This window comes from Mustela putorius, unplaced genomic scaffold, assembly GCF_011764305.1.
Source record: "Mustela putorius furo isolate JIRA1106 unplaced genomic scaffold, ASM1176430v1.1 tig00000765_pilon_pilon_pilon, whole genome shotgun sequence".
Taxonomy (NCBI): domain Eukaryota; kingdom Metazoa; phylum Chordata; class Mammalia; order Carnivora; family Mustelidae; genus Mustela; species Mustela putorius.
This window is the reverse complement of record NW_025421470.1, coordinates 792,557-815,624: the sequence shown is the minus strand read 5'-3', so window position 1 is coordinate 815,624 and position 23,068 is coordinate 792,557. Positions and strand designations below refer to the sequence as shown.

The following is a 23,068-nucleotide window of genomic DNA, read 5'->3' as shown; positions in this document are numbered from 1 at the left end:
ATTCCGGAGGGCTGCAGCGCAGGTCCTGGGAATTACCGGAGGCTAAGGCAGTGAGTCAAGGCAGTGAGCTTTTTAGAGGGCACCCGTGGCCTCTCCTGCAGGTGAGGCGGGAGCGGCCGGGAGTACCGAGCTGGTTGGAGCAGAAAAGGCTGATTCTAATCTTAGCTGAGTCCTGCAGCGCCGTCCTGTGGGCTTCCTGACGAGCTGGGCTGGAGCGGAGTGGTAGACGCTGTTCCCCAGGGGACGTGGCAGCTTTGGGAGGACTTGGTTTTCCATTTGCACATCTCTGAGAGCCTCCCACACTTCCTTAGAGTGAGGGGAAGGGCATCAGTCCGGAGTGAAGCTGCTTCTGCGTGATGGCTCTGCTTGGATGTAGCCGGGAGCCCTGCAGTCCCACAGACTCGCTGCAGGGCCACGTCTCCACGGCTGCTTAGCTGCGGAGCCCCGCCCTGTGCATCTCAGCCCCCGGCCTGCGACCACTCCAACCACTAAGAGCAGGACGTTAAGAGACGGTGCTAACAAAACTAGTGAAATTTTCGTTTACTTTGAGGTCTTTTGTTTTTCTGTAATACTTACTGACTTGGTTATTTGATTTTTATAGGGTGTTTTTCTGCATTGCCTCCAGATAATAATTCTCACTGCAGAATTGGAAGATTTGGCAAATATGAAAAAGAACTTTGAGTCTCACTTGTAATGAGTACAGCCGGGAGGACTGGGACTCCTCTGTCAGGGCCCTCGTTCCCTGCTGGGCCTTCTTGGTGGTGACTCTGGTTCCTTCCTGACTCGGGTGTGTTGCCTGGGGGCCCCCCTGTACAGGGCCTCTGAGCCCATCCAGCCGGTTCCCTAGTAGGTTTGCTTGGATCCGAGGCAGTTCTTGTACGTCTGGACTTTTTTCTTCCCATCCCTAATCTAATTAGATCTCAGTCTTAGCTATTGGCCGGGCCTCCTTGTTCAAAGAGAAAAGAGGCGCTTCAGTTTCCCTCCCGAGTGCTGCCATCTGGCTCTCCTGCCCCTCTGCCCCTCTGCCCTTCCGCCCCCTTACCCCCTGGGTCTCCCTGGGCCTGGGGCTGCTCAGGACCTTGCTCCTGCCCCATTGAGGACCTCTCCTCTGCGCCGCAGTTCCTTCTCCCTGGCAGGCCACTGCTGTTAGCATCCAAGATGGCTTGATAACTCCCCTCGTACAATGAAAAAAACGCCTCCCTTGATTTTCAGCCAAAATGGCAGATTGAATTCACAGCGACCTCTGCTGCTTCTTATGATCCCACTGAAATGACAGGTGAGATATTTTTACAAGGAAGAGGCCTCCAAGAGCTGGAGAGGGGATGACAGAGTTTGGGAGTTCAGACAGCAGATGGACAAACTGAGGGACATAGCAGATCTGAGCACAGAAAATGGGGAGGCGTGCACACGCTTTTGCTGGGGGTCGGGAACGCAGATGGACCGCACTGCAGACAGACCCCCAAGTCTCCGGAATGCCATTGCCGTGAACCTCGGAGGATGAGGGGGCCGTAGAGGTGGGGCTGAAATAGGTACTTCGTGGAAAGCCCGTTTAGAAAGCCACCGGGTTCTCAGCCCTCCTCCCCCACCTAGCCTGACGAGCTTCCTCTCCGGAGGGTGAACTAGGCACCCGGGCAGGGGGAGGGCGTGGGGGTGGGACCGCTGTTCTGCAGGGAAGATGGGGCCGCACTCCAGTGGGTTACAGAGCAGTGTGAACGTGGCTCTGCCCTGTTGGCCCCTGAACACCCTGGGAACTGGGGATGGCTTTCGGATGCCTGTGAGGGGAGCGGCCGTTCTGAGGCCAGAGCAAGAAGCAAGGGCTCCGGGGCTGTTTCCTGCGGTGCTGGAGTCATCAGGAGGTGATTCATCCTGGGCCTGCAGTTGGCCAGGAGCTGGGAGTTGGGAGGCAAATTAGCCATGAGTACACAGAAAACTCAGAGGCGGACGAGGCCCTCGCTCACCCCGGGAAGCGCCCGCCGTGTACTAGAAGGGTCCAGCAAGAGGGGTGCGCAAGGGCTCCAGAGCCTCCGGAGGAGGAGAGCACAGGAGTGGGGGGTCCTCCCCTGTCCTAGTAGGAAGTTGGTGATGGTCCAGAGGACCGGAATCCTTGAACTCCGGAGAGAAATACCAAAGCGGGGAGGAGCCCAGAGAGGGAGATCGCGGGTGGGGCGTGGTATAGGACCCAGGACGGAGGCCCAGGGAGGGGAGGGGCACCGTTCACGGCAAGCCTTGTGGAGTTCTTGGACTTTTAAAACTATGTATGTTTATAATTTCGTTAAAAGTAAAAATTAGAAGGTTAAATAGCAAATACGGTTTTACCAAAAAAATTAGGAGACCTGCCTCCCCGCCCCCAATCTCTGCTCCCGCCTGGGCCCAGCTCCATCAAGTGGCCATCTGGTCCTCCCCAGGGGGCTTCATACTCACCACTCGCCAGCTTGTGAGGCCTCTGCTTCCCTGAATCCAGGAAAAAAACCTTTCTCGTCGGGGACCTTGAGCTCTGCAGCTTCCGCAGAGCGACCCCTGCTTGTGGTGTGTCCTTTCCCAGGCTCCCAGACCCTGTGCCATCCTGCGCTTGCGAGTCCATGTGTGTCCCCTCCCCCCGCCCGCTCCCCCAGTGTGTGAGCCCTCCCTCCTAACCCTCCTCCAGCACTCGGACCGGGTGGGGGGGTGCTGCAGGCCATGGGGCCCGCATACTGCGGCACACGTTTGGTCTCTTCCCTCTGGTTCTACCTCAGGGATGAGGGTACATCTGGGCCCTGCTTTCACCTGACCGGCACGCAACATGTCCACGTTACCTGCTTTGAAACACGTTTTTAAAATAAGTTTGTACGGTTTGCACCATGTGGGTGTGGTTGGCCCTTGAACACATGGGGTTCAGGTTGCTGACCTCCTTCCCACACAGTCGGAAAGCCACGTGTAACTTTTGACTCGTCCTAAACCCAACCCTCTGCTGACCAGAAGCCCTGCTCCTACGTAAACAGTTGGTTCTACATATACAGTTGGTTCACGCATACTTGTATGTTGTATACTGTTTTCTTATGGTAAAGTAAGCTAGAGAGAAGAAAATATTACGAAGAAAACCCTAAGAGATCATAAAAAATACATTCACAGCACTGTATGGTACGTATCGGAAAAAATTCACGTCGCGGTGGGCCTGTGTGGTTTAGGGAACGAGTCAACTCTGGGTATAATTTTCTTATGTCAGCCCCTTTTTGTTTAACGTGTGTGGGTCTTATTTGCGTCTGTCACTGATGTCAGCCGTAGTTGGGTGAGCAGCCCTGGGCACGATCCGCTTTCCCTCTTCTTGAGGATGGCACTGTTCATCCACACTGGACCCCGGGTCACAGGAGATGCACAGTCCGAGAGGCGTCCGTGGGAGGGCTGGCTGCGGCCTAATGGCCGGATCGCACCAGCACCGTGTCCGTGGGAGCCATGGAAGCTCAAGGCGTGAGGCTGCTCCCATCTCTGCGCGGCCGGCCTCCTTCCAAAGTATCCCTGCCCTCGTGGGGGCGTCCTGCAGGGCTTCCCCCACCGGGACATTCGCCGTTCCCTTGGCCGTGGCGAGTGGGGGCAGTCTTACATTTGGAAAACCCCTTCCCGTTCTTAAACGTGGGTAGTGACTTCAGTTTTCTTCTCTGCTTTTATTTGCACTGACCTGTCTAATCCGCTTGGGATTTAATTTGCTGTATGTTACTAGGTGAACATAGAAGTTATTCTTTTCTTATGAGTATTGAAAATACTACTTATTGAGAAATACTTCATTTTCCCAATGATTTGTGTTGCTACTTTTGTCCCACAAATTGATCTAATATGAAAATATTGTATGCATTAGTGTTTATTTTTGCGTTCTCTAATCTGTTCTTGTGGTGGTACAACTGTTTTAATTCTAGTTTCACGGTATATTTATCTAGTAATCCCATTATTAAAAAATATTTTGGCTATTCTTGGCTACTCACTTTCTAGATGAACTTTAGAATGATTTTTAAGTTAAAAACGTGTCATATTGGGATTTATTTTTAGATAGATCAAAGCTATAATTTGAATTGAAAATAGTTGCTTTTTTACCGCTATTCACTTTCTAATGTAGGAAGATAATCTATTTTCCCATTTGTTCTTAGCCTTCAGTTGCTGTGTGTAACTTTCTTACTCTGGATTCTCTCTCTTGAGCCCTTTTCCAACTTATTTTTGTTATCTGGTTATGGTAATTGAGATATTTCTCATTCCACTTCTCTAATATTTAATAGTGTGCAGGCTACTATCAGTATTCATTATTTGGACATGGCCATGTGTTAAAGCACTTTCAGCCATAATAGGTGTAAATTTAGCTGTAAATTCTGCTGAATTTTTTTTTATTTCATCCTGACTTGATCCGAGTGCTTTCCCTAGGAAGCATGGTCATGTGGCTGTCTGAGCCCTGTTCTTCAAGTTACAGGAGTTCCCTCCTCTGGCTCTTCTATCAAGTTGTTTCTCACAGTCAAAAGTGAAAGTTGCATTTTACTAAATGTGTTCATTGCTGCTATTAAGATAATCCCATGATTTTCTCCTATCATCTCTTACTGTAGAGAATTCCATTGACCAAACTTAAAAGTATTGATTCTTGGGATAAATCCTGGTAGATCATACTGATACTTGTTAATACTTTTTTATTTGTAATACCCTCACAGAATTTTATTTGGGCTACAATAAGGGTTAGTGGTAGGGTTAGGTCTGGAGTTTAGGTTGGTCCTGGGATTGGGGTTAGTGTGGACCTGAGTTACCATAAAGGTTAGGAGTAGGGCTCACGCTAGGATGACACTGCTCTAGAAGTTTCCTTTTTTCTAATTTTCAGTTTTTGGGGGTCCCATGTAAATGATGGCCTGCTCCCATAACATGACTTGAGAAACTTCCCCTATTTCTCTATCCTTAATTTAAATAACGAAATTTTCTATTTTCTACTTTAAAAAGCCAATATTTTTGGTCTGATAGTTGATACACGGCTCTACAAGGCCTCTAAGCCCAGAGCCCGTTTTGGAGGCGATCCCGTTGCTCTGTGTGTGCGGGTTTCTTCCTGGAGAAGCACCCGCCGCGGGCGCCCTCAGGCCCCAGGGGTGTGCGTGTTCGTGCAGGGTCCCTGTGGTCTCGGTCTTCTCCGGGTCTCTTGCTGCCTTCTCTTTGTTTCCAAGCCTAGGTTCAGTGCTTCAGTCAGATTTGTCAAACTTGTCTTCATTTCTTATTTAGCTATGTTTAATTTTTAATAGCTTTCAGTTATACTGATCATTTATAATTTTGTTTGCAATTTAATTTCTAAATTTAATGCATGTTTCCTTTTTCTTGAGGGTTATGCTCTTATCTTTCTAGTTTATCAAATGCTGTTTCCGTATGTTTACCTTGTTTTCTAATGACTGCATCTCGGCACTCAGATTTCTTTCTAGACACTTTGAACTCCGCCCCACTGGTTTTGATGTGACCTGGAATCATTCAGATGCTTGTCATTTCCGTGCTTGGTTCTAACATTTTGTACATGATTTCTCCCACTGTACTTCTGTTGTTAACTTTCTACTATTTAATTAATTTTTTTACTGTTTTTTTTTTTTTTTAATTTTATTTTATTTTTTCAGTGTTCCAAGATTCACTGTTGATGCAGCACACCCAGTGCCGCCTGCAATCTATGCCTCCTTAGTACCCACGCACTCAACCCCCACCCCCGCCCCTCCAAAACCCTCAGTTTTTTTTCTCAGAGTCCATAGTCTTTCGTGGCTTGTCTCCCCCTACGATTTCCCCCAGCTCACTTCCCTCCATCTCCCCATGTCCTCCGTGTTATTCCTTATGCTCCACAAGTAAGTGAAACCATATGATGATTGACTCTCTCTGCTTGACTTATTTCACTCAGCATCATCTCCTCCAGTCCCGTCCATGTTGCTACAAAAGTTGGGTATTCGTCCTTTCTGATGGAGGCATCATACTCCATAGTGTATATGGACCACATCTTCCTTATCCATTCGTCCGTTGAAGGGCATCTTAGCTCCTTCCACAGTTTGGCGACCGTGGCCATTGCCATTATGAACATTGGGGTACAGATGGCCTTTCTTTTCACTGCATCTGTATCTTTGGGGCAAATATCCAGTAGTGCAATTGCAGGGTCATAGGGAGGCTCTGTTTTTAATTTCTTAAGGAATCTCCACACTGTTTTCCAGAGTGGCTGCACCAACTTGCATTCCCACCAACAGTATAAGAGGGTCCCCTTTCTCCACATCCTCTCCAACACACGTTGTTTCCTGTCATGTTAATTTTGGCCATTCTAACTAGTATAAGATATATCTATGTGGTTTTGATTTGAATCTCCCTGATGGCTAGTGATGATGAACATTTCTTCATGTGTCTGATAGCCATTTGTATGTCTTCATTGGAGAAGTGTCTGTTCATGTCTTCTGCCCATTTTTTGACACGATTATCTGTTTTTTGAGGAGTTCTTTATAGATCTTGGATACCAGCCCTTTGTCTGTATTGTCATTTGTGAGTATCTTCTCCCAAAGGGTTGCCTCTTTGTTTTGTTGACTGTTTCCTTTGCTGCATAAAACTTTCTACTTTTAAAGCTTTATACTTAGAGTGTGGCCTGAGTCAGTGAGGGTGGACACAGGGGACAGAAGCCTGTGGGGCCATGGTTGTCGTGTAGGAGCGATGACCAGTGCTTGACCAGGGCTGGTGGTCGTGGGGCCAGGGCCATACACAGAGGGACACGTGGCAAGTTACAGGGATGTGGTTGGAGCACACAGAAAAGGTGGGAGAGTGACACTGAGGGGTTAGGGAGGTGGAAACAGTGTTTCATGAGAAGAGGGCCTAGAATTTGGGAGGACTTTAATTTCTATGTTGGACCATACAGAGAAATACCCCAGGGGCTTTTGGGATCCTCGGTCAGAGCTGGGGGGGCGGTTGTGGGGCTGAGAGACCCATGTGCTGGTGCATGTGCCCAGAGCAACAGTTGTGTCCTCGGGGCTGCATCAGGGAAGATGAGATGGGTGTGGTCAGATTTATCTCTCTGTGTGGTGGTCACTGGTTGGGTTGGGCTCCAGGAACCCTCCTGCCCCAGAGGTCATCCTGGCCCCGGGCTCCAGGCAGCCTGCCATTCTGCGGGTGTCGCACCTCCTTGTGTCGTCAGGACCTCCAGCTGAAACGAACGCACATGTGTCTGGTGTGTTCTCGAGGGAAGGAAAAGGGCACAGTGAAGGGCAACAACCACCCTTCCAGGGTCTGAAGGCCAGATTGGGCTGAGCTGCATCACGGAGCGCAGGATCCCTGTCTGCTAGCAGCAGTACAGTGTGGCAGGACCTACTCCTAGGGAGCAGGCCCCCCTCTCAGGCAGCCCTGTGTTCTGCCACAGCTGTGATTACACAGGAAGGAGAAGGGGTTTGGGGGAGCAGCCAGCCAGCCGTCAGCCACTGGCAAGGATGAGACTGAGTGGCAGCCTGGGGTCACCCGTACTAGAGCTAGGGGTTCCTAGCAGAGGGTCTACATGTTTAAAAAGTGCATGTGTAGCCCGTGTGCTGTTAGGTCTAGGAGGGGGCTAGATTTGGGGGTGTTTCCCACACCCACAGAGAGGGCGCTGCCCATAGGCCCACCGCCCCGTGCTAGGGTCCCAGTGCATGCAGGGTGGGGACAGGGAGGGGCCCCATTTCTCATGGAAACGTGTGCATCAGGAGCAGAGGAGAGGGACAGTGCTGTGAAGTGGGTGGCTCCTTGGGGAAGGCTGCTTCCCATCCTTCCAGAGAGAGATGAGCGATGGGCCAGTGCCTGTGGCTGTGGAGGCCTCCAGCCAGCTTCTCTTTCTGCTCTTTATTTAAGGTGGGCATGGGTCGCCTTGCTGAAGGGCTCTCGGGGAGCCCTGTGCCACGATGTTGCACTCGCTGCCCCGCTGGGCCCCCAAAGACCTTAAGGCGTCTGTTTATCTGCTTATATTCCCCGCTTGGCTTTCCTTTCTGATTCACTTGAGTGGTTTTTATTCTTTGCCTTTTTCTTCTCGTGGGGATGTTGGAGAGTGCTGTCCTCCTGAGGCTCAGATGCATTGCAGCCTGGCAGGAAGGGGCCGATCGTTGGTCACGAGATGACTCATTCATTCCTCCCTCTTTGCCACATTGCCAGGCTGTCTGGCGGCCCCACATGCAGGGACAGTGATGGATCTGGAGCGTGTTACCACTGCTCCGTGGTGACCGCGGATGGCGTGTTGGGGTTGGAGGACAAGTCACCTCTAGGTGTGCATTTAGACAAATGGGAGCTGGCCTTTCCGGACGCTTCCTTTATAAAGATTACTTCCGTTCCGTACAGACCTGGGACCTCTACTGCTGTTCTGTAGCCAGGCCGCGTGGCGAGCAATGCACTACCTCTCGCTCTGGTAAGGGTGGCCTGACGTTTCCTACCCTGGGGAGTGTCAGCGTGGTCACAGGGGCCAAGGGTGCTTCTACTTTCTGCTTATTTCAAGCCTTGGTTCTTCCTCTGGAATGCCAGTGGAATGCCCAAGTTACACCATTCGACGCAGGGCACTCTTCCTACTTGTGTCCTGGAGGCCACTTGTCTTTGGATGTGACGGGTGACCAGTGATACACTCCCGTGACCCGGAGCTGGCAAGAGGCTTTCAGGGTGGGCCTCTACCCCTGCTAAGCGCTCTGACTCTCATGCTCTTTCGGGGCATAAGTCTGTAACCCCCGGCTTGGTTCACCCTGTAACTGAGTACACGTGCTTGGTTCTACCCACTCATCTGCCTCCCCCCAGGCCGCTTAGGAGCCTCTTATCAGGGCTGCATCCACGTGCACTGTCTTTGCAGAGCCTGGGCCTCGGGCCAGATCCCCTGGGGCTGGCGGCAGCTGGGGAACAGCTGCTACCCGAGCATGGCAATGAGCCGCCCTCATCACCCCTTGTATCAGTTTGGCAGAACAGGGGCGGCAGTCATGGGAGGAGAACTTTCTGGTAAAAGCCCACCGGGGCTGGGGGCGTCGGCCTGCCTGGGGATCCGGCCGCTGCCTTCTGCTGCCAGCTCCTCTCCCAAATCACCTGGTGACCTTGGCTAGGTCGCTGTCCTTGTCTGCGCTGCTTCTCTGTCCGCGGACTGTGTCTCCTTACCTGTTTGCACCTGGTCTCCGAGCAGGAGCAGAGCGGCGCAGGAATGGGAGGTTCTGCGAGAGGGCGAGGGCATTGTCTTTCCTGTACTGGGGGCTTGAGCCTGTGAAAAGACGGTTTCTCTACGAATCGCTTTGTTGCCGGTGGGGGTGGGAAGCCCCTCACTCAATCCCTGTAATGCCCCGCGGCCTTTGATGAGCCTGTTTTACCAGACCGCAGGGCCCGGTCTCGCAGCCCCTGTTCCCGAACCTTCTCTTCATCCCTCACTGCGTACCAGTCGGTTGTAAGAAGTTCAGGTTCCGAGTAGTCGTGGTGGTCCCACCTTTCAGGAGACCGGGCTGTTCCCATTCCCACGAGCGGCTCTGGAGGGTGCCCGTGTGCGCGGAGCCCAGGGGACACGCATCGCCACCAAATGCCACCAAATGCGGTTTCCTTTCCGCGGGCGGAGGAGGGAGGGCAGTGCAGTGAGAGGACTTCGGACGCGTGACGTGTCCGTGGGGCACTGAAAGCGAGACTCGGCTCGGCTCCGGCGGCCTGAGGTGCGGGAGGGTGGGGCGGCCGCTTCCTGTGCGACTGACCACCAGCGTCCAGGCCGGAGCTGTTGGGGTTCGCAGGAGCAGTTTGCGTGCGTCTGGCCCTTGAGAAGGAGCTGGGAAAGAGGCAAGGGTTGAAGACTGAAGCCTGCCTAGGCCCGGGCCGGAGCGGGAGGGTCTGAGTGCCGAGGGGAGAGGCGCCGCGTCCTGAGCTCCGGACCGTCTCCCCGCGCTCGCTCTCGGCCCGCCGGGGCGCAGCGACCGCATCTTCCCTACGGTTTCCCCGCGCAAGGCCCCGGCGCGGTCTGGGGCAGATGTGGGCTAGTTGCTGGGAGTCCCTGGTCTCGACCTGGAGCATTTCTGCGACGGCCCCGTCACTTCTATGACATGGACTTCATGAAGAGCAAGACCCATTTCACAAAGTGGTTTCGTCCTTATGGGCTTGTCTGATGGTCGGTCCTTCTCCAGGAGGTTCCGTCGTGAGCCTCCGTGTTGAGGTCGGCCAAGCCTCTCCGGCTTCGTGTCTGGACCGACGCAGAGTGTCCGTCTCCTCGTTGGGGACGTGCAGCTCTTTGCTCGCCGGCGGCTGCCCGTCCGCCGCCGCCGCCGCCGGGATCGTTGCGTCTTGACGCCCTTGCGGCTGCGATGCGGCCGGCGGGCCGGGGGGGCGGGCAGTTTACTCGAAGAACAGGCGGCGCAGCGCCCTTCGGACCCATCTCTCCTGGATGTGCGCGTCCATGGTCTCGGCCGGGACCTGCCGAGACCCGTCCTCGCCGCGACGGCCGCGCTCTCCGCGCTGCCCGCTTCTCGGCTTGCGCGCCGGCGGACTGGCCGTTGGTTTCTTACTCCATCGCGCGCCTCGCTCATCGGTCTTCGCGCGCGCCAGTGCTTTGGGGCTCGCACGGTCCCTGGCTAGCAGGGGCCCTCCGGGCAGACGGCTGGTCCCCACGGGCTGCCGCAGCCTTCCCTCCGTCCCCGTCCGGGGCTGGTCCGCCCGGGCTGCCGTCAGGAGAACCACTGGCTGCTGGCTTAGGCGCCAAAGGGATTTCTCGCCCTCCTTGCGGCTGGGAGTCTGCGCGCAGAGCCGGTGCCGCAGGCTCTCCGCACGGCCTCGGGGCGGGCAGTGGCTCCTGCTCTGCGCGCAGGGCTGGAAGGGCAGGCGCGCCGGCTGCTGTGAGCGTGGGCCCCATGCCGCGCGGCCTCCTGTCGTGACCGGACATTCCCTCCGGCGTCGCCCCCTTCCCTCCGTCCCTACCCTGACCTTCCCTCCTTCTCCCCTTTCTTTACAGACCGCGTTGCCTTAGTTCTGGGGGCGGATGTCGGGACTCCTCCTTCCGCGCGCCGCCCCGGCTCCTCGGGCGCAGAGCGGGCCGTGGAGTGAGTGGATCCCGGCCGGAGTGTAGGAGAGCCGCAGCCGGGCGTGCGCGCTCAATCCGCATTGCCCTTCCTTTTCATAGGTTTAAACACATTTTTCTATCACGTTTCATGTGTTTTTCTTGTTTTTCTTTAAGATTTGGGGAGCCTTTTTTTCCTCTCAGTTTAAAAATTTTTTTTGTACATTGGGGATATTCTTTCATTTTTCTGTGCTACATGCTGAATGTATTTTCTTCCATTTATTATTTGTCATAAATCTTTTCTCAAGGTATTGTCATGTCAAAGATTTTTATTTTTAATTTTTAAAGATTTATTTATTTATTTGACAGAGAGGCAGAGATCACAAGCAGGCAGAGAGGCAGGCAGAGAGAGAGGGGGAAGCAGGCTCCCGCTGAGCAGAGAGCCCGATGTGGGACTCGATCCCAGGACCCCGAGATCATGACCTGAGCCGGAGGCAGCGGCTTAACCCACTGAGCCACCCAGGAGCCCCTGTCATGTCAAAGATTTTTATTTTTTATCGTCACATTTGTCCATCTTTTGTTTTTCTACATGAGATTCTCTAGTCATAGTGGAAGAGCCTCTCCTGCAGTCAGGTGAACACGAGAATCATTCACGTTTTATCCTCCTACTTCTGTAGTTTAGTTTCTATTAAATTTTAAATTAAAATTTCAATATGTTGATTTTTTTTTTAAAAGATTGTATTTATTTACTTGTCACAGACAGAGAGAGAGTGTCTACACAAGCAGGGGGAGCGACAGAGGGAGAAGCAGGCTCCCTGCTGAGCAAGGACCTTGATGTGGGGCTCAATCCCAGGACCCTGGGATCATGACCCGAGCTGAAGCCGACCTGACTGAGCCACCCAGGCGTCTCCAGGATATTTAGTTTTCTGTTTCACTGATTCCCGTTCTTCCTTCCTTCCTTTTGCTTTCTGGGATTCATTTTGCTGTTTTGTTTTATTTTTTTCTAACTTCTATTGGATGTTTGCTCACTCACCTTTCTTTTCATATAAATAAGTATTTAAAGTTAAACATGTTGTTTTAGGGGCACCTGGCTGGCTCAGTCGGTAGAACATCCATCCGACTGTTGATCAAGGTCAAGAGCTTGAGCCCCATGTTGGGCATAGAGATTGTGTAATTAAATAAAATTTAAAAAAATTTTCCTTTTAAGTACACCTTATCGCAGTGCTCAAATTTAGATATATAGTACTTTTATTATCCTTATAAGTGTTATCTGTTTCCACTATGGTTTTTAAAAAAGATTTAAATATTTATTTTAGAGAGAGAGGGCGGAAGTAGGGACAGAGGGAGAGGGAGAGACAGAATCCTCAAGCAGACTCCTCACTGAGCACTGAGCATGATGTGGGGCTGCAGACAGCACCGAGACCGCGATCGGACTCAAAATCCAGAGCTGAATGCCGAACGGACCGAGCCACCAACTGCCCCAATTTCTTTTTTTGCCATGTAAGCTACTTCGAAGTGTTTCTCAGTCTCAAGCACAGTTTAGACGTATATGTATTATGCTAAAAATATACACTTAATATGTGTGGACGGTATTTTAAAATATTTTAATTTCTTTATTCGGTGCATTGTCAGCAAGGTGGCCTCAATGTTCATGGTCTTTGACGTGTTTGGAGGGTGGCTCCTCTGTGGTCCAGCGACATGAATGTTCTGTGTTTCAGTAAAATGCGTTCTGGCTTGGAGTATAAGCTTTCTGTATGTGCCTTAGATGAAGAGTGGGAATGCTTTTTGACTCTTTTCTGTGCTTATAGATATTTTTAACTGATGTATCAACCACTGATATAGACGTGTTTACATCTGCCAATGCAGTTGTGGATTTACCTATTTTCATGTGTTTCTGTTCATTTCTGCTTTGTATCAAATGTTGAGACTTTGTTTTTGGGTGCATGTAAGTCTGGAATACCTTACTAATACATTAAATCTTCTTATCTTTATGTAATGTGGTCTATAAAAACTCTGATAATGCTTTTTTTTTCTTTTTTCTTTTTGCCTTAAAGTAAATTTTAAGTCTGAGGTACTTATTTGCCCAGTGTGTATTTCTTTCAGTCTTGCCATATCTGTATGTTTTAGATGCATCCTCCAAAATGGCATCTAATGGAATTTTTTTTTCTCTCAGACAGTCTTTGTCTTTTAAAGATGGGAACATTTTGTTTACTTCATTTACTTTAATTACTTATGTATTTGGACTTCTAACTATAATCTTATTTTGGGCTTTCTGTTTGGCTCAACTTTCTTACATCTGTTTTTTCTCTTCAACATTTTTAAAATTTTTTTCTTCATTAAATTTTCTTCTTCACTACATAATTTTACTTCCTCTTATTTTCTTATTTGTCTTGTATGTATACTTGATTATCTGTGACTAAAGTTAGTGTCCCTAGTCACATTTCTACCAATATAAGACTCTTACGATACTTTATCTCATAGATTATCCTCTCCTGACTCAAATGTATCTTAAGCCATGCAGCCTTCCTTACTAATTTATACTCTTCGTTGCCCTTTCCAATTTACTCCCATCCTACCACTTCATTCTTCATGTCTTCTTGTACCTGAGAGAGAGATTGCTGCCTCTAAAATGCATCACGCCCTGTGACAGTGTTCACAGAGAACAAATTTTAACTGAAAACATCTTTATTTTCCTTTTACTCTATGCTTTATTTTATTATTTTTTAAAGATTTTATTTATTTATTTGGAAGAGATCACAGCTAGGCAGAGAGGCAGACAGAGAGAGGAAAGGAAGCAGGCTTCCCGCTGAGCAGAGAGCCCGATGCAAGGGCCTGATCCCAGGACCCCAGGCTCATGACCTTAACTGAAGGCAGAGGCTTTAACCCACTGAGCCACCCAGGCACCCCAATTCTATGCTTTATTTTGCATGTTTGGAAAGTATTAAGTAACTCTAAAGTTGTTTTACCCAAGATTGCTTTCAAAAATGAAAATCCACTTTAATGGGAAAAATTGGCATGTGGCATATACTTCTTTTAGAAGGAGCTATGTTTGCGAGCTCAGGAAGAGCGATATGTCTTTGCCTTGTTAGACATATACACAGTACTATAACAATGAGAAGAGATCTCATAGCCGTAGTTGAAGTATTTAGTAAAAAGTTAATGTGCAAAAATCAAGAAAATGTTTAAGTTGTATTTTTAGCATGTTGACTGACTTGTTGCGTCTTTGCCAGTGGCATTTTGGGGTTTTTTTTTTTTGTTTGTTTTGTTTTGATTTCTGGTTTTGGGGATTAATTTTTCACTGACTAATTTTTTTCTCTGTGATTGTTTCGTATAGGTTTGCTAATCTACCAAAATCTGCCAGTGTTTCTATTTATGACCCCTAGAAATTATCTCAAGTTTTCAGCAGCATGTTTTTTAAAGTTTCCACCTTTTTTCTTGATACAGCTTGAAAATCTTCATGAATTTGGCGTGGCACCTTGTGTCTTTTGCTGTCCTGTAAAGTTATACATGGAATTGCCAATGTGTCCTACTGTAGAATTTAGTGGAGTGGCTGAAAACTCTGTGACACGGCAGTCAGTAATACTCCCCACTTTTAGCGGAAGGCAAAGGAGAAGTGTTTCAAAGTAACTTTAGAATTATCTTTCACTTTGTCCTTTGAAGTCTTTAAGAAAGATGCTTCTTAAAAGTCTTGATGGAAGACTCTGGCGAGGCCATGTGTATCGCCCTCGGCCCGCAAGGTCGACAAGAACCCTGGTTCGGATGCATCTTCTCTCTCTTTATTTCCGCAAGTCTACACACTTATATACCTTACATGACCAGTCAGCGAGCAGGGTACAGCAGGGAGCGAATCAGGCGGTGCACCTAAACGAACAACTTCGCTAGCAACCAATGCTGTTTCCTTCCTCTTTGGGCGTTCCGCTTAGTCTCACGAGGCAATCCTAACCTGGCAACTAGCCAGGCGCCATCTTTTAAAGGCGGAGGCCGCCCTGGCCTGGGGCCTGCCTCCGACATCTCCCCCTTTTTTCTTTTATGGCAGGGATCGTGCCTGTCTTAGGTTGTCAGTGGCGGGGAATATCCTTACCCGTCATCAGACGGCAGATATCAATGATCTGCGTCCTGTCTTAGGTTGGTGTATTTCCCCCACCAATCTTACCCGTCATCGACTACCGATCCAGCATACTTAGCCACACTTGGGGGGATGTTCCAGCCTCGATGGCTAACAAGGCCTGCACCATGGCTTGCTGTTGCCTAGGTTGCTGTCGCCTCCAAATTTGCAGTTTCCTTACTAGCAGAATCAAGCCCACTACGAGGATTATCATCAGACCAACTACGCTAGCCCATTGTTTCATAACGGTTAACGCATCTTGCAATGTTTTGATTATCTCTGGGAGGGTTGCAAGCTCAACTCTGGTGTTATTTATCCTTGTTATGCCTAGTAGCAGGTGCTGAGTGTAGTTTCAGAATTCTGTGGACTAATTCCCCCACAAGTATTGGGAGAGCTGTCGGGAGACATTCTGTAAGTCACTCATATTAGTATAGGCTATGGGAGTTACATAAATTGCCGGGAAGGGTACTATACATCCCAGTCCCAATAGGGCCCCCCATATGTCCACTTGTTCTTGAACCAAATCCACTCTCTGGTTGACTATCAGATGTGTATTGATCTGAGTCTATGTCTTTCTGGATAGCACCCACCGGTAACTTGTCCTCTGGAATGGAAACTGGGATAGGAGCATGGGTAGGGATACGCATAATCACAGCCAGCTTGAAGGCCATGACATTCCAGCACTGGGAAAGATGGCAATTCTTAGTGCAATTCAACGTATCATTCAGCTCACTAGCATTTGTTATGAGGGAAAGGAATGGTGGCGAGACCCATATAGGAGTGTGCTGATAAGTAATATTATTGGGACAAGACACATTAACTGTTGTCTCAAAGATACTAGAGTCATTTTGTTTATAAGAACAGTTGAGGAATTTGCCACCATTTAACATGGACACTGCTGAGATATCAGTACATGCTCCTAGCAAGTTACAGACCTGCCATGCATCAAAGGGAGAGGAGGGAATATAAGAGAAGAGTTAGGCACTGGTAAAGGATATGGCCCTGCTTTAACCACTGCTCACAGCTCTCTGGCTTGAGTCTGCCGCAGGAGGGGTAGCATCCCCAGAGTTATCATCAGCATCTTCAGCATCATGACTGGTGTCTGGAGGCAAGGCTGCACGCACCAGCCGCTCTGGGATCCAAATTGGAGCCTCCTTTTCCTGTGGAAAAACACATACAGACCCCCTACTCCATACTAACACTGGATCTGGTCCATTCCACTTTCCTGTGAGGATGTCCATCCAAAGTACTAAAGGCTTAAGGGAAGCAGCAGCATCACTTGCATGTCTGTCTGCAGCTGATTTACCTGTTTTGTCCAACGTTAAATAATTCAAAATAAAGAGAATGGTGTTGAGCTTATCTTTAGGGGACCTGAAGGTGTCCCCTATTCCCCCTTTTTGTTTATAAAGCACATTTTTTATTGTAAGATGCGCGCGCTCCACAACACCCTGTCCTTGTGGGTTATAGGGTATTCCATGTATCAAGTGAATGTCAAGTTGTCGTAGGAAGGCTTTAAAGGGTTGTGAGGTGTAGCCTGGACCATTATCTGTCTTTAATTGGCGTGGCTTTCCCCATGCCGCGAAAGCCTGTGGGCAATGGGCGATAACATCTCTGGATTTTTCCCCCATATGCACTGAGGCGAAAATTATTCCAGAGCAGGTATCTACAGAGACATGAACATATCTTAACTTTCCAAATTCTGAAACATGTGTGACATCCATTTGCCATATATGATTAGGTAACAAACCCTTAGGATTAACCCCCAAGGATGGTGCAGGTAGTAAGATCACGCAATTTCTGCAGGAGACTACTATATCCGTGCCTGTGCTTTTGTTATGTTAAATTTGAGGCGAACAGTTAAAGCATCCTGTTTCTTCAAATCCTCCCCTAAGTGGTCCCATTGAGGTATGTTTAGCAAGCCTTCATCTAGGAACCATGGAGCCGCCTTTTCCACTGTATTCAAAAAGGCCTGAGCAGTTTTTGCTTTTAGTGGAGTTCCATTGGCTTTCAGCAGGTCTTCTAAAGAGACCCTTCCAACCGCACTTTAGATAACTTCAGATCCCATTATGAACACACCGACAACAGACGCAGACGTTAAAGACTCGCCGCTAAATTCCAGCTCTAAGGCCGCCCCGTTTCTTATTGCGGACTTGGAAAATCCCGGCTCTAAGGCCGCCCCGCTTCTTCTTGCGGACTTGTACAAGATTCCCACCACTTTGATCGTGGTCCCTTCCCTGCTTACCTGCGGTTTCGATAAGAAAATCCTGGCTGTATGGCCGCCGCGCTTCTTGTTGCGGTCTTGTACAAGTTTCCCACCACCTTTGTCGTGGTTTTACCCCCCTTGCCTGCGGACTGCTCCCTTGCAAGGTTTTTCTATTTTTACTCCCCGCTTTACCGCGGAATTCCCACTTTTGAACGTGGCTAATGTCCCCGCTTATCTGCGGACCTTTACTCCCCGCTTTCCTGCGGATTACCTTGCAAGATTCCTTTTGTTAGTTCCCGGGTGCCGGCGCCATTTATCGCCCTCGGCCCGCAAGGTCGACGAGAACCCTGGTTCGGATGCATCTTCTCTCTCTTTATTTCCGCAAGTCGACACACTTATATTCGCTTACGTGACCAATCAGCGAGCAGGGTACAGCAGGGAGCGAATCAGGCGGTGCACCTGAACGAACAACTTCGCTAGCAACCAATGCTGTCTACTTCCTCTTAGGGCGTTCCGCTGAGTCTCGCGCGGCCATCCTCACCTGGCAACTAGCCAGGCGCCATCTTTTAATGGCGGAGGCCGCCCTGGCCAGGGGCCTGCCTCCGACACAGGTGAGGACTCTGCATGGCCGTCTTTGGTTTCCATGCTGTTGAGAGACCATCTCTCGATCTAAATGATTATCATTTTAAGGAATATTTTAAACTCTGGTTATTTTTATGTGTCTGTCTTCAATGTTTTCCAGTTTCACCGTTATATATCCAAGTGTAGATTTCTCTCTGTTTATCCTGCTTGCATGCTTTCTTTTTTCCTCATCAAGTTTATTTGAGGTTTAATTTGTATAGTATGGAATTCACTCTTTTTAGATACAGTTTTAGGGATTCATACTTTTTGGAGACACAGTTTTGTGAGTTTTGACGAATACATTCAGATACGAACTGTCAGCGTCATCATGCTAGAGGATAGTCCGCGTCCCCAATTCCCCCTTCCCTTTACCTCAAGCCCCAGACACTGACCACTGACCTGTTCATTGCGACTGCAGTTTCCTTCTTCAGACGGTCATAGAGCCAGAAGCACAGTATGGAGCCTTTGGAGTCTGGGTTTTTTCACTTAGCTGGATCCATTCTGTTGTCGGGTCATATGTAGTGAATGTACCGCAGTGTGTTTGGCCATCCACTGACTGGTGCAAATTTGGAGACTGACAGTTCCAGACATTATGAATAAACTTGCTGTAAGCTTTCCCATGCAGGTCTTTGGGTGGATGTTCGTCCTCACTTTTCATCGGTAAGTACCCATGAGTGGGCTGTTCTAAGTCACGGGATGTGTACGTTTGACTTTGTAAAAACCTACCCAGCCGTTTCCCCAAGTTACTGCTGCGCTTTGTGTTGCTTTAAGCAACAGGTAAGAGCACCTGTTGCTCTTGTAATAGTGGCCCCACTTGATGTCAGTTCCTACAGTTTTATCCTCCTAGTCGCTGTCTAGTGGCATCTTGTAGTCTTTATTTGGGTTTTCCTGATGACTAATGATATCAAATATTTTTCTCATGTTCATTTGCCATCTGTATGTCTTCTCTGGTGAAGTGTCTGTTCAAATATTTTGTCCATTAAAATTTTTGAATCATTGAGTTGCAAGGGTTTGTTACATAATCTGGATACCAGTTATTTATTAGATACTTGTTTTCCAAATGTTTTCTTCCAGCATGTGGCTTCAGTGTTTATTTTCTTAACCATGTTTTTCAAAAGCAGAAATATTTAATACGGATAAAGTAAAATTTGTCATTTTTCTTCTTCTGTGGTTTGTGCTCTGTGTCCTGGCTAAGAATTTTACACCTTCCCCAAAGCTGTAAAAATTTCCTGAAAATTGTGCAGTCTTTAGGTTTTACATCTTGTCTTCTACTCCATTTTTCTCCCCTCAGATCCATTTGGAGCTTTTCTTTTTTTCAATGTGGTGCAGGATTTGGGTGCAGTTTCTTTCCCCCTGTGTACGTACGTTCTTCCAGCCTTGTTTGTTAAAAGGCTATTATTTTCTCCATTGATTATCTCTGCTACTTCATAAGTTGGCCACATGTGGTGCCTCTATTTCTGGACTCTATTCTGTGCCATTGCTCTGTCTGTCTCCCCCTTTGCCAGAACTGCAGTATTTTGGCTACTTGAAGCTTTGGAGAAACCCTAGATAGTTTGGAGGAACCAAACTACCGAACCCAAAGGATGGGTTCTTCAGTGTTGGTCTTCTTTTTGAAAATTGTTTCCCTATTCTGAGTCCTTTGTCTTTCTATATATTTTAGAATCAGCTTGTCAATTTCTGCGAAAAGGACTTCTGGGATTTTGACTGCAATTGTGTTGAATCTGTGTAGACCAATTTCGGGGTAATTGGCACATTTTGTTTTTATTGAAATAAAATTCATATAATGTACACCATTTTAAGTTGTAAAATTCGGTGGTTTTTAAAAATATGTTCACTACTTGTGTAATTATTGCCACTATCTAATTCCAGAAGACTTTTATCACCCTTATAGAAAATCCCATACCCATGAGCCCATGGCTCCCTATTCCTCCGTCTGCCTACCCCTGGCAATCAGTAATCTATTTTCTTCTCTTTGGACTTGCCTGTTCTGGATATTTCATATAAACAGAATCATATAATATATTGTTTTTAATGTCTGGCTTCTTCCACTTAGCATAATATTCTAAAGGTCCATCTACATTGTAGCATGTGTCAGTATTTGACTCCTTTTTTGTGGCTAAATAATATTCCATTGTGGGTATGCCACGTTTTGTTTATCAATGATGGACATTTAGGATATTTCCACTTCTTGGCTGTTATGAATATTCATGTATAATTTTTTGGTATGGATATGTGTTTTAATTTACATTGGGTTTATACCTAGGAGTGGAATTGTGGGGATCCTATGGTGACACTCTGTTTAACTTTTTGAGGAAATGGCCAAACTGTTTTCCAGAGTGGATACACCATTTTACATTTCTATCAGCAATGTTTGGGTACTTAAATTTTTTTTTTTTTTTAGATTTTGCTTATTATCTCCCAGAGAGAGGGAGAAAGAGAGAGAACACAAGCAGGCAGAGAGGCAGACAGAGGCAGAGAGAGAAGCAGGCTCCTTGCTGAGCAAGGAGCTCGATGCAGGACTCGATCCCAGGAACCTGGGATCATGACCTGAGCTGAAGGCTCAGGTTAACTGAGCCACCAGGCATCCCTGGGTGCTTAAACTGCTATCACTGAGGGTTTTGGAGGGGAGGGGGGAGGGAGGTTGGGTGAGCCAGGTGGTGGGTATTGTGGAGGGCACATACTGTATGGAGCACTGGGTGTGGTGCATAAACAATGAATTCTGGAACACTGAAAAGAGATTTAAAAAAAATAAATAAAAATTTTAAAAAATTTCTATCACTTGCTCTTTTCTGATTTTTTTTTTTTTTAAGAGCTGTTCTGGTGGGTGGGAAGCGGCATCTCATTGTGTTGGTCACATTCTCTAATGACTAATGATGTGAAGCAGCTCTTCTTGTATTGGCCACTTGCATATCTTCTTGGAGGAATGTCCATTCAAATTCTTTGTCTGCTTTTTAATTGGGTTTATTTTTATTGTTGAGTTGTGAGGAATCTTCCTGTATGCTAAACACTAAGCCCTTAGGTATCTAACCGAGACAAATTTCCTCCCATTATTTGTATTGTCTTTGCAGATTTCTTGGTACTGTGATTTGACACACTGAAGTTTTCAGTTTATATGAACTCCAGTTGATCTGTTTTCTCTTCAATTATTTGTCTTTAAGAGCTGTTGTGAAATCCAATGTCATGAAGCTTTCCCCTCTGTTTTCTTCTAAGAGTTTTTATAATTTTGGCTCATACATTTAGATCTCTGATCCTTTTTGAGTTAGTTCTTGTACAGGGTGTGAATCCAGGCTCCAAATTCCTTCACTTGCATATGGATAGCCACCGGTCTCTGCACCATTTGTTGAAAAAAAATTCTGTTTTTTCTTCATTGCATGGTCTTAGCATCCCAGTCAAGACTCATTTGGCCATTGATGTATGGGTTTATTTCTGAACTCTCAATTCTAATCTATCATCTATATGTATATCCTTTTGCTGGTACCACACGGTCTTGATTCCTATAGATTTGTAGTAGGGTTTTTTGAAATTGGCAAGTGTGAGTCATTCAACTTTGTTCTTCTTTTTCAAGATTGTTTGACAGTTTTTTTTTTTTTTTTTTTTTTTGCAATTCTGTATGAATTTTAGGTTCAGCTTGCCCATTTCTAAAAAAGAGGGCAGATAGAAATTTGGCGATGATTGCTTTGTTAAAAATATGTTGACAATATGAAGTCTTTCAGTCCAGGAACAGGGGCTGTCTTTATATTTATTTGGGTCTTCTGTAATTTCTTTCAGTGTTTTGTAATTTTCACAGTACATATAGAATTTTTGTTAAACTTCCTCTGAAGCATTTTTATTATTATTTCCCATACTAGTGTAAATGTAATTATTTTCTTAATTTCATTTTGAATTTTTTGGTAGTGTATATAGATAAAACTGATACTTCTATATTGATCTTGTATCTTGTAACTTCACTGAATTTATTAGCTCTTTTTCTTTTTTAAAATTGCAGCCGATATGCTCTTCATTTCTTTTACTTCTGTTATTGCATTTAGTGTCCCCAGTATGATGTTGGGTAGAGGCGGGAAGATCCGATACCCTTGCCTTGTCTCTGATCCCGGGAGGAAAGCAGTCAGTCTCTCACCAGTAAGTGTGATGAGAGCTGTAGATTTCTCTGGTGCCTTTATCAGGTTAAGGAATTGGCTGAGGTGTGTGTGTGTGTGTGTGTGTGTGTGTGTGTGTGTTTAATCATGAATGCATTTGAACTTTGTCAAATGCTTTTCTACATCTATTGAAATAATGTTTTTTAAAATTTTTAATCTATAAAAATGGTTAAATTACATTGGTTGAATTTTGAATGTTGAACTAACATTGCTGGGCTAAGTTCTGCTTAGTTACACATAATAATGCATTATAGAAAGGGGATTTGTCCAGGACTTCTGCTTGTGTATTCATGAGGAATTCTGTCTGTATTTTTTGTTTGTTTTTTCCTTGAATGTTTTATGTGGTTTTGCTCTTAAGGTAATTTTGATCTCGTAAAGTGAGTGAGGAAGTGTTCGCTCCTTTTTTTTCTTTTCAGGGTGTGTGTGTGTGGGATTGACATTCTTTCTTAATTATTTATTAGAGTTTTCCATTAAAGCCATTTGAGCATGGAGTTTCTTGGGGAGTTTTAAACCATGAATTCAATTTCTGTAATTGTAAGACTCTTCATTTCTTTGTGTGGATCCAAGTTACTGTTTGATATCTCAGTCCTTCGACTGGAACAACTCTCTTCAACAATTTATGTTATTCATCTCATCAGATATTACCTCTGCCACATTTTACTCTTCTTCAAAAACCCCAATTACATCATATCAGACTTTCTTACCCTACACTTCTTGTTACTTCTTTCTCGTATTCACCATACTCTGTGGCTTTCACTGTAATCTATAGCAATTACCCAGAGTGCAGCTCGAAGACAGAAGGAGATCTAAACAGGGAAAGAGAGGAAAGGAGCCCCGGACAGAGATTGACAAGACTTAGCAGAATTCACTGGTATTCCCCCCAAAAAGGCAATAGGAATAGGGTTGAGTTAATATTTGAAGAGGTAGTGACTAGCCGTTTTCTGGAATTGGTGAGAGCCACCACTCTACAGTTTCAGGAGCCCTAACAGCTACCGGTCGGGGAAACGGGGAGATGTCACGTCTAAACACAGCATGATGAGCCTCCGGGACCC

General features: G+C 47.1%; 2 protein-coding genes across 16 annotated transcripts in view; one reads left to right on the top strand and one right to left on the bottom strand.

The window, feature by feature from the left end:
• The window catches only part of LOC123393209 (basic proline-rich protein-like), a 92,218-nt gene extending 82,786 nt beyond the window's left edge, over positions 1-9,432 (bottom strand). Inside the window, exons 1-2 of the mRNA XM_045084542.1 lie at positions 9,294-9,432; positions 9,088-9,187 (exon numbers count right to left, since the gene is read on the bottom strand). Of these exons, the coding sequence (XP_044940477.1) occupies positions 9,088-9,187; positions 9,294-9,432 (239 nt within the window). The remainder of the gene's footprint in view (positions 1-9,087; positions 9,188-9,293) is intronic.
• The window catches only part of PCBP3 (poly(rC) binding protein 3), a 250,406-nt gene that overhangs the window by 82,791 nt on the left and 144,547 nt on the right, over positions 1-23,068 (top strand). The gene's annotated exons all lie outside the window — the stretch shown is intronic.